Source organism: Dryas octopetala, chromosome 4 (genome assembly GCF_963921425.1).
Source record: "Dryas octopetala chromosome 4, drDryOcto1.1, whole genome shotgun sequence".
Lineage (NCBI taxonomy): Eukaryota > Viridiplantae > Streptophyta > Magnoliopsida > Rosales > Rosaceae > Dryas > Dryas octopetala.
The window spans coordinates 7,989,966-8,004,270 of NC_141369.1; the positions used below are offsets into that span (position 1 = coordinate 7,989,966).

Below are 14,305 nucleotides of genomic sequence, written 5' to 3' on the forward strand. Positions count from 1 at the left end.
GTAAAACTGGAATATTAAAAAAATATGGGTCAAACTATTAGTTGACTGGGGGGTTTTGGAAGAGATTAAGTGTCTAATAGTGGGTTGGGAAATAGTTTTATTAAAGGTGGAGGTTTATAAATAATCAAGCTCAAAATAGAAGGTTTTAAATAGTTTACTAAAATAAAAAACTTAGTTAAATTATGAGATTAGCTAGTTTAGGAGAGTTGATTGTACTATACTCGTATTTAGGCAACCTTACTCAAAAATTTCTCTTGTAAATGCACTGTGGATAAAATAGGCTCGTAATAATCACCCAGTCAGTTTCACTTTAAGGCTTACAGTGCTCACTTTTCATTGGCCACGTAGGAGACAATACTCCCTATACCATTAATAAGTCGCCACGTGCAATACATTGCTTATCTTTCACCACATCGTATACCTCGTCCCCTGACCTTTCCGCGTACGATAGCTAACCTACCTAATAAGGCGCGAACGCTCTCTCTCTCCTCTAATCCAATATCCAACTGGGAGTAGGAGAAGTTGTCACTCTGACTCTACAACTCTCTCTCTCTCTTATACAACAAGGAATTTACAGCCCTGCAAGGTTTGATCGAGACTTTCGGTTCTGCTTTTCTGCGTATGAATTTTCTTGATAGAAATAGTCCGTACAGTACACTTTGTTTCTCTCTTTCTGTCTTTTATGTTTGGTCTATAATTTGTTTTCTAGGGATCGGTTTCGTTCTCGTTGTTGTGGATCTTGACATGGCCTATTCCGCTTCTGAAGAAGCCCTCCAAGCCTCCATGTCCAAGAAGCTCAAACAGAATCAGGTATTTTTTTTATTTAATTTAATTAAAAAGCAATTGACTTTTTGGGTCACTTTTGGCCCATTATTTTCTGGGTTTGTACTAAATTTTCCGTTCATACCTTGATTGTGAGGGGCTTCGGTAATTTTGGGTCCTTTGATGTTTTTTATTCGTGGGTCTGCCATAACCTTCCAAAAAGTTATGGGTTGTCCTTCAAATCTCATTGGATGATTGACACGCAATTTTCTTTTTCTGTTCATGTTTGCCAATATATATATATATATATATACAAAAATGCTCTAGAGCTAACTAGTTAGTAAAATAATACAATACTAACCACCATTTTGGGCCCACTACACAATGTAATCTCATAATCCAAACCATTCATATTTTCGGTCTCCATTCAAAAATTAACCTTGCAAAAAATCAACCAAATCAGAAATCATTTAGTTATTTGATTATCATTACAAACATTTCATTTTTTATTGAAAAACTTGTGTTCGTCCATTTACATGAGCACAATTAGCTTACTAATAGTTAGCTAAACGATTTCCAATTTTGTTACTTTTTTCTAAGGATGATCTTTGAATGAGAGCCTAAAAAATAAACAGATCAGATCATGAAATTACATTGTGTAGTGGGCTCAAAATGATAGTTAGCGTTATATTATCTTACTAACTGGCTAGCTCTAGAGCACTCTATATATATGAATATATTTTCTTAGAGGTTTCTGGGAAAGTGGAGGTTTTGCTGTTTGATTAGTAAGTAAAATGAAAAGTCTTTTATCCTTCTTCACTACTGGTTTGTCTGTTCTTCACTACTGATTTCTCTGTTTGATCACCCAATTCTTTTTTTTTTTTTTTCGTTTTTTGTTTTGGTGTGGGTTTGATCACCCAATTAAAAGTTAAAAAACAAACAGTTTTTAGCAACCACTAATCCCTTTAGTTAATAGCCTAAATTTTAGCATTTGTATTGTACTATTGTTTTCAATTATGAAAACTCAAATCCACACATGCAACAGAGAACAAAAAGAAAAAAGAAATTCTCATCTATATATGACCATGTAAAATGATATATTTTAAGATTTCAGCGACTCCAAATCTTTTTTTTTCCTCCTATAGAGGTTGTCTTTTAACAAATATCAATTTGAGTTCAGATGGTTGTAATTGTATACTAGATGATAGGTCCCCTTGTTTAACCCCTCAAGTGCTGTTGCCCTGTTTTAATTTGGTTCTTCTTTCTGTAGGGTGCTTTGGCCAGTGACCCTGGGAACTCTGGTAGTGTAGCAGCATCAATAGAAAGTGTTGATGCTCTCAAGAGTTCAACATCAGGATCAATCAATTCAAATGTTGTCGAAAGCTCCAATTCTTATAATGATGATGATGATGATGAAGTGAACGTTGGAGATGATGGTGATGATGAAGATCAATCTGATTATGACGAGGATGACTTTTTGTATGATGACGATTATATGACTCTGGAATCTCAATTTGATAATGTGGATTTGCCTCCTGGGGTAGAAGCTTCACTTCCCTGGTTGAATGATCCATCACCAAGTGAAAGCATACCATCTGCTAAGACGTTACCCGTTTCAGATAAACCACTTGAAGCTAGTTCGAGGAACACACATGCGACATGCAGTTCAGCTTTTCCTTCTGACTCAAGTTCTAGTATGAAACTGGAAGACAGCAATGAAGACAATCTCATGCAAAAATTTGAACAGTTTAAGCAATTTGATATCGTGGAGGATTTCTCGGATCATCACTATAGCCGCATGGGATTTTCAGATGAGCAGGTGACTTTTATTACTTGGCATTGTGCTTCACACCTACCCCCTCCCAAACAGATATGCGTGAGCATGTGCATCTGTGGATGTGTGCATATCTGTCTTTATCTCTATCTGCCTGGTCTGGTTGTTTATGCTTGTTCACATATACATGCACATGCATGAGTGCACACACATCCATGTATATAGACATCCACCCCTAAATGGGGTAGCCCTTTCCCATGGGTGGGGGAGGGGGGGAGATACCATGATACAGTGCCTTGTTTGCGTGTGTGAAATTTTAACTAATCTTTGCTCTGTTTCTTTGTAGCCACCCAAGCAATGGGCAAAGAGAATTCAGGAAGAGTGGAAAATTTTGGAGAAGGACTTACCAGGTGAGTTCTACTACTATGTATAATGATTCACCATGCTGCTATTATATTGATAGGAATGGTGTGATATATGGTTTGGAGATATATTATGATTGATTTTGTATAGAATCAAAATTTAAGCACCTTTTTTTTTTTTTTTTTCTTTCTTTTGATAAGAAAGAAAAGTTTATTAATGCCATTAAAACAGTACAAAAAAGGTGGACAAGTACTACAACGGATAGGCAGCAAACTAAAGAAACCCTATCTTATAAAACTCAATACGATACTCTTAAGACATCAGAAGAAACATAAAACAAGCTAAGCTACAGATGCTCTCCAATCAAGAAGTATAGCTGAAAACGAAATATTTGTGAACTCGATTTGAAACTGAAGCCCAAGGAGATGACCAAGATCTGATCTTATCCTGAAGAACCTCCTCATCAACCCCCGAATAATCCTCAAATATTTGTTTATTTCTTTCCCACCTTAACACCTAAAAAAGAGCTAACATATTGCATCCTCTCAAAACTTTCGTCTTTTTGCCCACCCAAATAACTTTTGTTTGTCACAAAGAAGTGCAGCATAGCCCCTTGTAACTACCCAGTTCACATCCCCACTCTCCACAATCTAAACCACAAATTTAAAGTCAGAGGGCAGTTGAGAAACAAATGATCAACACTTAAACTGCTGCCCTTGCACATACACACAATTGAGGAGACAAAGAAGCTTTTGGTCTTCTCCTCTGTGATCTGTCTCACATGAGTTAATCCATCTGACTGACACCAGCCATACTAAACTCAACTTTGTAGGTACCTTGACTTTCCAAATGTTCTCATAAGGATGAAAATTTGGATCATCTGGATCATCAAGTAACCTTCTCAAATAGGACCTGCAAGAAAGGGAATAGTATTTTCTATTATTTAAGTATAACAGTGTTGGAATGACTTTTTTTTTTTTTGTGTGTGTGTGTGTTGGAGGTTGTCTGTTTCTTTAATATCCCCATTTCCCCATTTCAAACTTCACCTATTTTGGGAAATCAGTTCATTTCTGGTCATCTCATGGCACTAGTTTATTAGGTTTCCTCTCTTCCTCTCTCATTTTAATTTTCCTTCTGCAGACACTATATTTGTCAGGGTTTATGAAGCAAGAATGGAACTTCTGAGGGCAGTCATTGTAGGACCTCCGGGAACTCCCTACCATGATGGCGTTTTTGTCTTTGATTGTCTCTTCCCTACTAACTATCCCAAGTCACCACCGGTATGTATTTGGTACCATTGTCTTTACTTTTATTGTATATATGATCTATTGTATGTAATTGATTTTGTAATTTTTTCTGTCAGATGGTGTACTACTATTCAGGTGGTCTTCGACTAAATCCAAATTTGTATGAATGTGGGAAAGTTTGTCTCAGTCTTTTAGGAACTTGGAGTGGTAAACAAAACGAAAATTGGATCCCAGGAAAATCAACAATGCTACAAGTTTTGGTTTCTATACAAGCTCTTATTCTGAATGCAGAGCCCTTCTTTAATGAGCCTGGGTATGAGTCAACGTATACTGGAGAAGAAGGGAAAAAAGAATCCAAGAGCTACAATGAGAATGCCTTTATTTTATCTCTAAAGACGATGATGTATACGCTAAGGAGGCCACCTAAGGTATGATTCCAGCCACCATTTGTGTTAGAATTTACTGTGATCTTCTATTTGATCAACATTTTATGTCTTTTCTTGCTGGAGGATTGATTTACTAAAATGAAGACCTTTGTCTCTATTGAAGTTCGAGTTGTTTAGCACAATAGTGAATTCACTATATTTTTCTGTAGTACAATCTTATTATGTCAATACATTTTGTAATTTTACATAGTTTTGTTAAGGTTGAACAGAACTTATAACTTGAAAAAATAGCATCAAAATGATGTTAGAGCTTGCACGGCTGAAAGTCACTCATTCCACCTGCTGACCTTAATTAGGAGATATGTTGTGTTATATATGGTTGGGAGTTTCAACAGGGAATGAATTGAATTTATATACCCCTTTGAGAATTGTGGGATTCTAAGGTCTGAAGCAGAAGTTTAACAATTTTGGTAATAAAAGTATTCTAGTATCTAAGTGTATTATCCATGCCATGATGTGTGCTTGCTGAAAAACTCTGTGCTATGGTTATATTTGGCCTGTTAGGAATACAAATTAAGAGCCTATAATTGCTGCCTGTTTGAGTTGATGACTGAAACTTAATTGGCTACTAGCTGAAGCCCCTAGTGTGTTCTCCACGTACTCTTGAACCATGGCGATGGTTTGGGAGATGAGCTTAACTATTGTCATCTGATAATAACTCAGTCTTCTATATTGTTTATTGTGGATTTAGTAGCTTAGCTAAAATGAAGAGTTGGACAGTTTGGTATTATATCTTTTGGATTGAGGGCAACTTTTATCTTTTGTATCCTATGTTTGTAATTTGATGACCTAATTAAATGAATTTTCTTGCAGTATTTTGAGGACTTTGTCTTGGGTCACTTTCGCATTCGTGCACATGATATTCTGGCAGCATGTAAAGCATATACTGAGGGTGCTTCGGTAGGGTCTGATATCGGAGACACAGCCCAGAATGAAGTTGTAAATTGTGGCTCAAGAGAATTCAAGTCGACTGTGGCCAGGATGATAAATATGCTTGTTCCGAGTTTCACCAAAAATGGTTCAACAGACTGTGAGCAGTTTCGAGTTGAAGCCCAAAGAACAACTAGCTGACTTGATGGGATTATCGGAAGGCCATAATAAGAATTAAAGATACATTGGCATGGCGAAACAAATTTCTAGGGCCTGCATATGGTATATACTTTTGTTTCCTTGGTGTTTTTATATACTGCTATTATGCAATTGGCTGGATTGGATCATTTTCAGTATTTTTTATCTTTTGGGATTCCAGGTATCTAGATATGTAAGTAATTAGCAAGTCGCTTGAGGTAGATGGAATGATTTTGAATTGGACTCGGCTGATTGCCACAGTACGTATAGTGCTCTAACTGAAATGGATATGCGCATGCATATGCCAATTTGCCTAACAATTAGATTATGTGACCAGTGACAGTCGGTATGTATTTTGGAGGAGTCCATCTGTAGTAGTGTCTTAGACAAAATAAAAAATCTAGTGTATTTGTATTTCACGCAACCACATCTTAGGCTGAAGCACTGCTACTGGGACCGAGAAGGTGGTTTGTTAAGTTGGTCAGAATAATTTTATGTGCTTTTTTCAAATTTGGTACTTAAAACTTTGTCTATGTCCAATTTGGTACTTAAAGTCTAATTGTCCTAATCACATATCTATTTTTTTATTTTGTATCTGATTGATTGGTATATCTGTTTAAATTAATAACCGAAGTTGTCAAGCCAAGGGTATTTTAGTAAATGCTGTTAAGAAGATAACCCAAATGGATATTCCTTGGGGTAATTATGTCTTAACAAAATATTCTTGTCTCTGCCCCCACCCCACCCAGGCCATCACCACCGTCACGATAAATTATTTTGTATATTTGATGCATTATCACGTGGTATATTTAATATGTGTTATAATATGGGTGAATTTTATTAAAATTAGGAAAAATTAGAGTTTAGTTCTTCTAATGTTTCGTATTTGAAAAAAACTTAATGGTTTTTTTTTTTTTTTTAATAAAGTCTTTTGACCATTGTCTTGTTAAAGAAATATGGTATTATTTTTATTTTTATTTTTTAAGGGTATAGGGTATGGGTTCATCTTATACCTTCCTAGGTATAGAATGAGGTTTGTAGATGATGCATGTTAGGTTTTAACTTTTTGCCCAAAATCTTAGTGTTAAAACCTAATATAAAGCCGACAAACCATCACTTGAGAAAAAAGTAAAAATGCATTGTCGAACACTCAAACATGAGCGGTGAAAAAAAAATAGAAACTAATGGACCAATATTATGTAATATGGAATGGTTACAATATTATTGCACTTTATATGGAATGGATACAATATTATTGCACTTTAGTTACAATTTTAAAAGCTATAAGGTTTTAGTTAGTAAATTGTAAAATTAAAGGACATGAATGAAAGTACAAGATCTAATGCAGATCACCTCAGAGTCCTACACCTACCCTCGTGTACCCTATTATCTCATACTCTCTTTCTAAACCTACTGCAGATCCCTCAACAGTCCAACACCCACCTTGGTACTTATTATCTACAAAATAAAAAATTAAGAATATTAATGCATTAATTGTGACAAGTTAGAGTTTAGGTACCAAATTAGAACACAAGTCAAAGTTCAGGTAATTTGAAAAAAACTTCATTTTATTCTATGCTGGAGAATCTATACCATAATAATGGAAAAATAAACTCATCATATCGGAGGGCAAAAAATATGTTTGTATGCTATACAATACTTTTATGGTAGTAGGTTCATATGTTCTGGTGCTAGTTCGTGGTATTTTTCGTCAATCGTAGTGTTCGTTCATCAATTGTGGTTTTGTCATGGCAGAGACTATTACCTCACAATTTAAGGTAGACTAGTTCAATGGAAAGGGAGATTTTACTCTCTGGTAGAAAAGATGGAAGGGCATCCTAGTTCAATAGGGCTCGGGAAGAGTATTGAAGGCAAATGATAGACAACCGAAGAAGATGACAAACAATGATTGTGAAAATTTCAAGTCTAGGTGTGTTAGCATAATTTGACTATATATTGTAGATAATATTATTGGCAATGTTAATAAGGCGAGCGCGGTTTACTATACGAGTGACGGTGTCGAAGTAAAAGCCCTTGGGGTTATTGAACGTAAATCTGTACGCGAAGGGGGAGCAGAATCGGTCAGTGTTTCTTCGGATCGATGACAGATTCTCATGGTCTATCCTCTCACAATATTTTATGATTAGAAGGAGGTGTTCCATCACTTGTCCCCATTGTATTCCTCTTTCTCCTGAAGTCGTGTAAACCAGAAATGAATTAACGGTGGGACACTCAGTTCCGCATCGAGGAGGATTCGAATAATATAGATTTTGTACTGGAGTTGTGGGAGAATTGGACAAGTGCTACTTTGTTGCTAAGAACTTGACCACAAAGTTGAATTTGAAGTAGGACATGTAAAACACATGAAAAATGGTAGAAATCTCATGGACCACATGAACGTGTTTAAAAAAATTATGTATCAATTAGCAAATGTTGATGCTAAGATTGAGGGAAAAGATCAGATTATCTACTTCTTACCCCACTTCTGGATGCGTATGACAAAATGGTTACTGTTTGACCCCTAAGCATGTGGTGTAGCCATGACATGATGTTTGCCTTGATCCATGCCTTGGTGAATGACAGAATGCAATGCGAGATGGTTTACTTGGAAGGTTTGATAAACTTTACCTGTGGAGGTTATCCAAAGGTGTGTCGTGCATGATATTGACAACAAGGCCCAACATGCTAAGTGTTGGTGAACGACATGAGCAGCAAGGCCAAGCATGCAAGCGTAAGTATTGATAGCTCAATGATGTGGGCTAAGTGTGGCAAGCTGCAACAAGAGAAGTGTGGGCATAGTAGGTTGCATGGCATGGCATGGGCTCAGCCCAACATGCAAGAGTGGCGTGCATGACTTAGTGTGGGCAAGACTTGGTGAAGGACTGGGTTGACAGCATGCATGTGGGCCTGAGGATGCAAGTGATGACAACAAGACATGCATATGGCGGCGATTACTTGACAGTTGGTAATAGTTACCTAGTGCCCGACTCCAAGTTGTTCAAGAATAGTGGTGTGTTGGCTGCACCTTAAGGGAAATGGTGAGTAAATTCTAACTTTCTAGTCATGTCCTAATTTCGGGGGATGTTGACTATTAGTGAAAGGGCTCTTAGCATCAAGGTAGTGAATCAGGTGACAATTATCTATAGTAGATAACTAACTAGAGTGATGAAAAATGTGGAGAATGTGCTCCTAAAATCAAGGAATCATGTGAGCAGTGGCTGTATTATTTTCATGAGTAGTTGAGTAGTGCTTAGCAGGAGGCCGGCCTGACCCCTGCATTATAAATAGCTGTTTGATTCATTTGTTAAGGCACCAAGTTCACAAGATGTGAGAGTGTGGTGATCCAACAACAAAAGTGTGAGTGTTTCCTTTATTTGTGAGTGAGAAATAAAGGTTGGGGGAATTGCCCCATATGTTGCTTTTGTGTGTGCTTGTTAAGTGATTGCATACACTCGCTTGTACAAGCCTCATTATTGAGGTAGATGGTTGACTAGGCTGTGGGGTGTCCTAGTACTACATAGAGACGCTAATTTAAAAAGTTAGAGTTTGATCACTGTGATAAGTTGGTATCATCGCGGTTTGGCTCGGTGTTGTAAGTTTTTGCTGCAAGAAGAAGCGTACTTTCTTGTGATCATTGTTGCGATGGCTCGTTTGGAAGATTTCGTTGGGCCTTCACAAGGAGATGGTGTTGTGAGTTTAAGCCTCTAGACTGCTTAATAAGATGTTGCTTTTTTGGGTTGGGAACACTTGTCAACGTGCACATGATAGATGCCAATGTAGAGCTAACCTCATGATGGAGGACATGATCGAATGGATTGGCTGATGCGTTGGGAAACAAAGTGAAGGATATGGAGGGCGAGATCGGAATCCTGAAGCTTGCTTTGAACAAATGTGCTAACCTTGATGTTGATGTGTCAAAGTTCAAAGTGCTAGAATCGAAGCCTTATGAGGGAATCCGAATAGGTAAGATGCTAGAGAATTTCCTATAGGATATGGAGCAGTATTTCAGGGTTTCTCGAAGACGAGCGGGTGTCAATAACCAGCATGTATTTGATAGGTGACGCGAAGTTATGGTGGAGAACTTATGTCCAAGAGGACGAGAACGAAGGCAGGCCTATGATCGTGGAGTGAGATGCCTTGAAGAAGGAGCTAAGAGAGTAGTTCATTCCATGCAATTTTGTGTGGGTGGCGAGAGAAGCACTCAAGAAATTGAAGCATGTAGGATCAATGAGAGACTATGTGAATGATTTTTGCTCACTCATGCTTGACATTATTGACATTTCATAGGCACACAAACTCTTTAAGTTCATGTTTGAATTGCAGGGTTCAACATTAATAGAGTTGAGAAGGCAAGCTGTGAAAGACCTTTCGTCTACGACTACTGCTGCTGAAAGGTTGATGGACTATCGAAATCCGCTCAGTGGGCGCAAGGAAAAAAGAAGGAAAGGCACCTCTAAGGCCTCTAAATATAGTGTGACAGACAAGGGAAATGAGCCTCATTGTGCTAGTAAGGCCAATAAAGGTGAATCTAGTGACGAAGATAGCAGATCCAATAGGTCCTACATATGTGAAGGATCTCATCGTATGCGATATTGCCTAAGAAAACAAAATCTGAATGCAATGGTGGTGGGTGATGCAAGACTTTTAAGATGAACACCATGGTATTGCTGAACGTAGCTAAAGAGATGCAGCCTGACGGTCCTTGGCGTAGCAAGAGAATGGGGAGTATTGCCCAAAACCCAAGGATCTTGAGTTTTTTGTTGATACTTACTTGATGACCAGGGGTGATATTTCCATTTATGCTTCACTTGTAAGGAATAGCACGTTGATCGAAGCTGGTGAGAACATGCCCAACGTGGCAGGCACTAAATTATACTTTGGAGGAGATCAAAATTGTTGTTGTGCAAATGTGCATGAGCATATGGGCCTTTTCGTTGTTAGGATGACATTTCAAGTTCTATTCAGGCGTCAACCCAAACAACCTTATGGCATTCCAACTGTTTGTGAGATACATCCATAGGTATGCTATGTACAAGAGGGCTATGTCGATGTACAGTTTTGAGTGGTTGACTAAGGCAAGAAGGCATGAGGTTATGAAAGATGGTAACATGTCTGATAGTTTCCCATATTTGATTATGATCAATGACTCAAAGTCAGACCCCTATGTATCTACTTCAACTTTGAGTAGTAGTGGAATTCAATAAGATAGAATCAGCAAGAAGTTGCTGCATTTTGGTAAATTTTTGAAAGAAAAAAGGCATAGGCAAGGTCAATGGTTGGCCAATAGGGACAACAAATGGGTGATCATGCACAAGAGATGGCTTATGAACAAGAGGAAGAATATGAGGAGGATCTCGAGGAAGAGGATCCTATGGATGCATCAAATGAAGAAGAGGATGATGAGGAGACCAAGAGGATGATTCAACGAGGGCGTCAAATTCTTCTGGTGGAAGTGTCTTATTAGATCTAGGCATATGTTGTGGCATTGTGTTTGTCTTGATCCATACCTTGGTAAATGACGGAATGCTCGGCGAGGTGGTTTACTTGATAGTTAGATAGACCTTGGCTATGGAGGTTAGCCAAGGGCGTGCAGTGCTTGGCATGAGCAACAAGGCCCAACATGCTAAGTGTTGTTGCATGACATTGGCATCAAGGCCTAGCGTGCAAGGGCAAGTGTTGATGGCTCAATGATGTGGGCTAAGAGTGGCAAGCTACAAGAAGTCAAGTGCGAGCTTGGCAGTAGGTTGGCATGGCATAGGCACAGACTAACATGAAAGAATGGTGTGGAGGACTTAGTGTGGGCAAGACTTGGTGACAGACTAGGTTGGTAGCATGCATGTGGGCTTGAGCATGCAAGTGATGCCAACAAGACATATGACGACGATTACTTGATGGTTGGCAGCGGTTTCCTAGTGCTTCTTACTTTGTTGGTCTCACTTTGAGGGAAGTGGTGAGTGGATTCTAACTTCCCAATTACGTTCATACTTGAGGGGAAGTGGGCTACTAGTGGAGAGTGGCTCACAGCATCAAGGTAATGAATCATATGACATTATCTGTAGTATATAACTAACTAGATTGAAATAACTAAAACAAATCATTTTTCTGGGAAGAACCAATCAAAGAATTTCATTATATCCCTTCTAAGGTCGTTCTATTTCGTCTGGTATTTTGTAGGAATAAACGATATACAGATAGAATATATTTATTTTTTACTTCTGCTATTAATTAAAACTAATAAAAGAGACCTTCGAATGACTAAATATAAATACCGAAATGTCTCTTAGTAATGACTTCTCGTGAAATTTAAAATTTGGAGAATGTGCTCTTAAAATCTTGGAATCGTGTCAGTAGTGGTTGCATGATCTCCTCCTATTTTTGTGGGTAGTTTAGTAATGTCTAGCATAAGAGGGCTGACCCCTACATTATAGATAGATGTTGGATTCATTTGTTGAGACACCAAGTTCATAAGAAGTGAGAATGTGGTGATCTAGCAACAAAAGTGTGAGCATTTCCTTTGTTTGTGAGTGAGAAATAAAGGTTGGGAGAGTTGCTCCATACGTTGCTTTTGTGTGTGCTTGTTAAGTAATTGTCTACACATGCTTGTGCAAGCCTCATTGTCGAGGTAAAGGGTTGACTAGGCTCTGGGGTGCCCTAGTGCCGCATAGAGTCACAAATTTGAAAAGCTAGAGTTTAAGTTCTGTGACAACTACTATGGTCTTGTATGGTAAGAATTCTTTGACCATATGCCCATTTACTACCTCCCTCGAGTTATGTAAATAAATTTTTACTTAGGAATATAATTAAGTATTATAATGAATTTACTTATGGACTCACTCTAAAGCTCATATTTTAATGTCGGTCATATTCCGTTGACATAAATTTGCTTGAGTTTGTATTGGTCTAAGCCTCGTATTTCATCTCCAAATACACATTGTGCTACTTAAGAAGTGACTTAATAACTAATATCCATTAGGTGGTTGAATATTTGTATTCCATCTAGATTGCCTACACTTATTTATGCAATTTAAAATATTTAAGGTTAACTTGTGTGCCAAAATAATTTTTATAATTAACTAAAAATATTACAAATAAAAAAAAGAAACTAGAACCCAAAGTTCTAAACCCATGCCAACTCCTTTTCCTCTCTTCTTTTCGAGAGCCCCTTTCCTTACGGTGGCGCCTCCTCCTCTCGAGCCAAAGGTCCCAGCCCATGCCAACTCGGCTTTTCCTCTCCACTTTTTCGGAGGCCCCTCCCTTGACATTAATTGGCGCCTCCTCCCCTCAAGCCAAACACTTCGTCACCTCTAATCCAACACCAATGGCCACCACTTCCCCCTCTCTCTCTCTCTCTCTCTCTCCCCCCCCCCCCCCCCCCCCCCCCCTTTTCTTTTCTTTCTTTTTCACTCTATTTCTCATCACCATGGGTTCAACTTGAAATGACATCGAAGACCTCATGAGCCCTTAGACTGGAGGTCGGCAAGCCATTCTAGAGAGGTGGCTGCCGATGCTGGGAGACCTCACCAGCCCTTAGACAAGAGGCCAGTGAGCCATTATAGAGAAAGAGAAAGGAGTAGCGGCCCCTAATGCCGGTTGATAACGGCCCATTCCTTGACACTTACGACATCGCACTTTTGTTTGTAGTTGATAAATGTATAAATAATGGCCAAAAAAAAAGAAGATAAATGTATAAATGAATGAATAAATTAAAAACAAATTTGACTATTATTAAGTATTATCAATCGTTATCAACGATGATCATCATATATATATTGAGGCCATGTGTTGCCAAGTTATTATTAGGTAGGATATTTAGTCGCTAAGGGTCAATATATTATTAAATATTTTCAATCCACCAAAATGCACAATTATCAAGACATATCGACCATAATAATGTTTTTGTCTTGGTCAAGAGTCAAGACTCAAGATTTAAGTTGAGATATGGTCAATAATGGTCGGTACAGAACATATAATTCCATTCCATCCAACATGCACAACCATTGACTATGAACGAAACTGCATTGCCAGTAACAGTCAATGTGCCGTGCAATTAAACTTCACAGCCCAAAAAGTGATTGTTTTTCAAAATGTGACATTTTTAAAAAGTAGATTTAGAATTCAATCCATTCTATAAATTTTTCCTAAACTAAAATTAGTAGTAGTTTAGAATTTTTAATCAAATCCTTTTATTTTTCTTTTTTGATGATTTTTATATTAAGTTTTAAACTCCGAAATTTTGAGCTAAGTCTCTACAAAATTCACTCTATACCCTAAGAGAGAAAATACTCTTCAAATCGGAGAATGACTTTATTATGAATTAATTTTTTTTTTATATAAATTTAAAAATTTTTATTATAAATTAAAAAAAATTTCTTATAAATTTTAAAACACTCCCAGTCTCGATCTAAAATTATTTTTTTATAAGACCTAATTCTAATTATTTTCTTTTGAAATAATTCAATGGTGCATCGAAAGGTTCTCCAAAGATGTTTTTTTTTATTTTTTTATTTTAGCCAAAGAAAGGTTCTCCAAAGATTAATCAGAAAACTAATGTGTTTGCACGTTATAAATAAAATGTAGATGCCAAAAAACATCATGCCACCACATAAAGTGGCTGGTCCAGTAATTGCATGAACTCATCCCAAACA

General features: G+C 37.5%; 1 protein-coding gene across 2 annotated transcripts; it reads left to right on the top strand.

Annotated features, from left to right (window-relative positions):
• The first annotated feature begins 457 nt into the window (after positions 1 to 457).
• LOC147286474 (putative ubiquitin-conjugating enzyme E2 38) lies at positions 458 to 6,247 on the top strand. Of its 2 annotated transcripts, none has more exons than XM_086240222.1 (7): positions 458 to 586; positions 710 to 810; positions 2,033 to 2,581; positions 2,883 to 2,946; positions 4,040 to 4,179; positions 4,263 to 4,574; positions 5,406 to 6,247. In XM_086240222.1, the coding sequence occupies exons 2-7, from the start codon at positions 745 to 747 to the stop codon at positions 5,661 to 5,663; spliced, it is 1,389 nt and encodes a 462-aa protein (XP_086096348.1). In that variant the 5' UTR covers positions 458 to 586; positions 710 to 744; the 3' UTR covers positions 5,664 to 6,247. The 2 variants fall into 2 exon arrangements, with proteins under 2 accessions (XP_086096348.1, XP_086096349.1); XM_086240223.1 differs by having other exon boundaries at positions 489 to 619.
• The last annotated feature ends 8,058 nt before the right edge of the window (positions 6,248 to 14,305 follow it).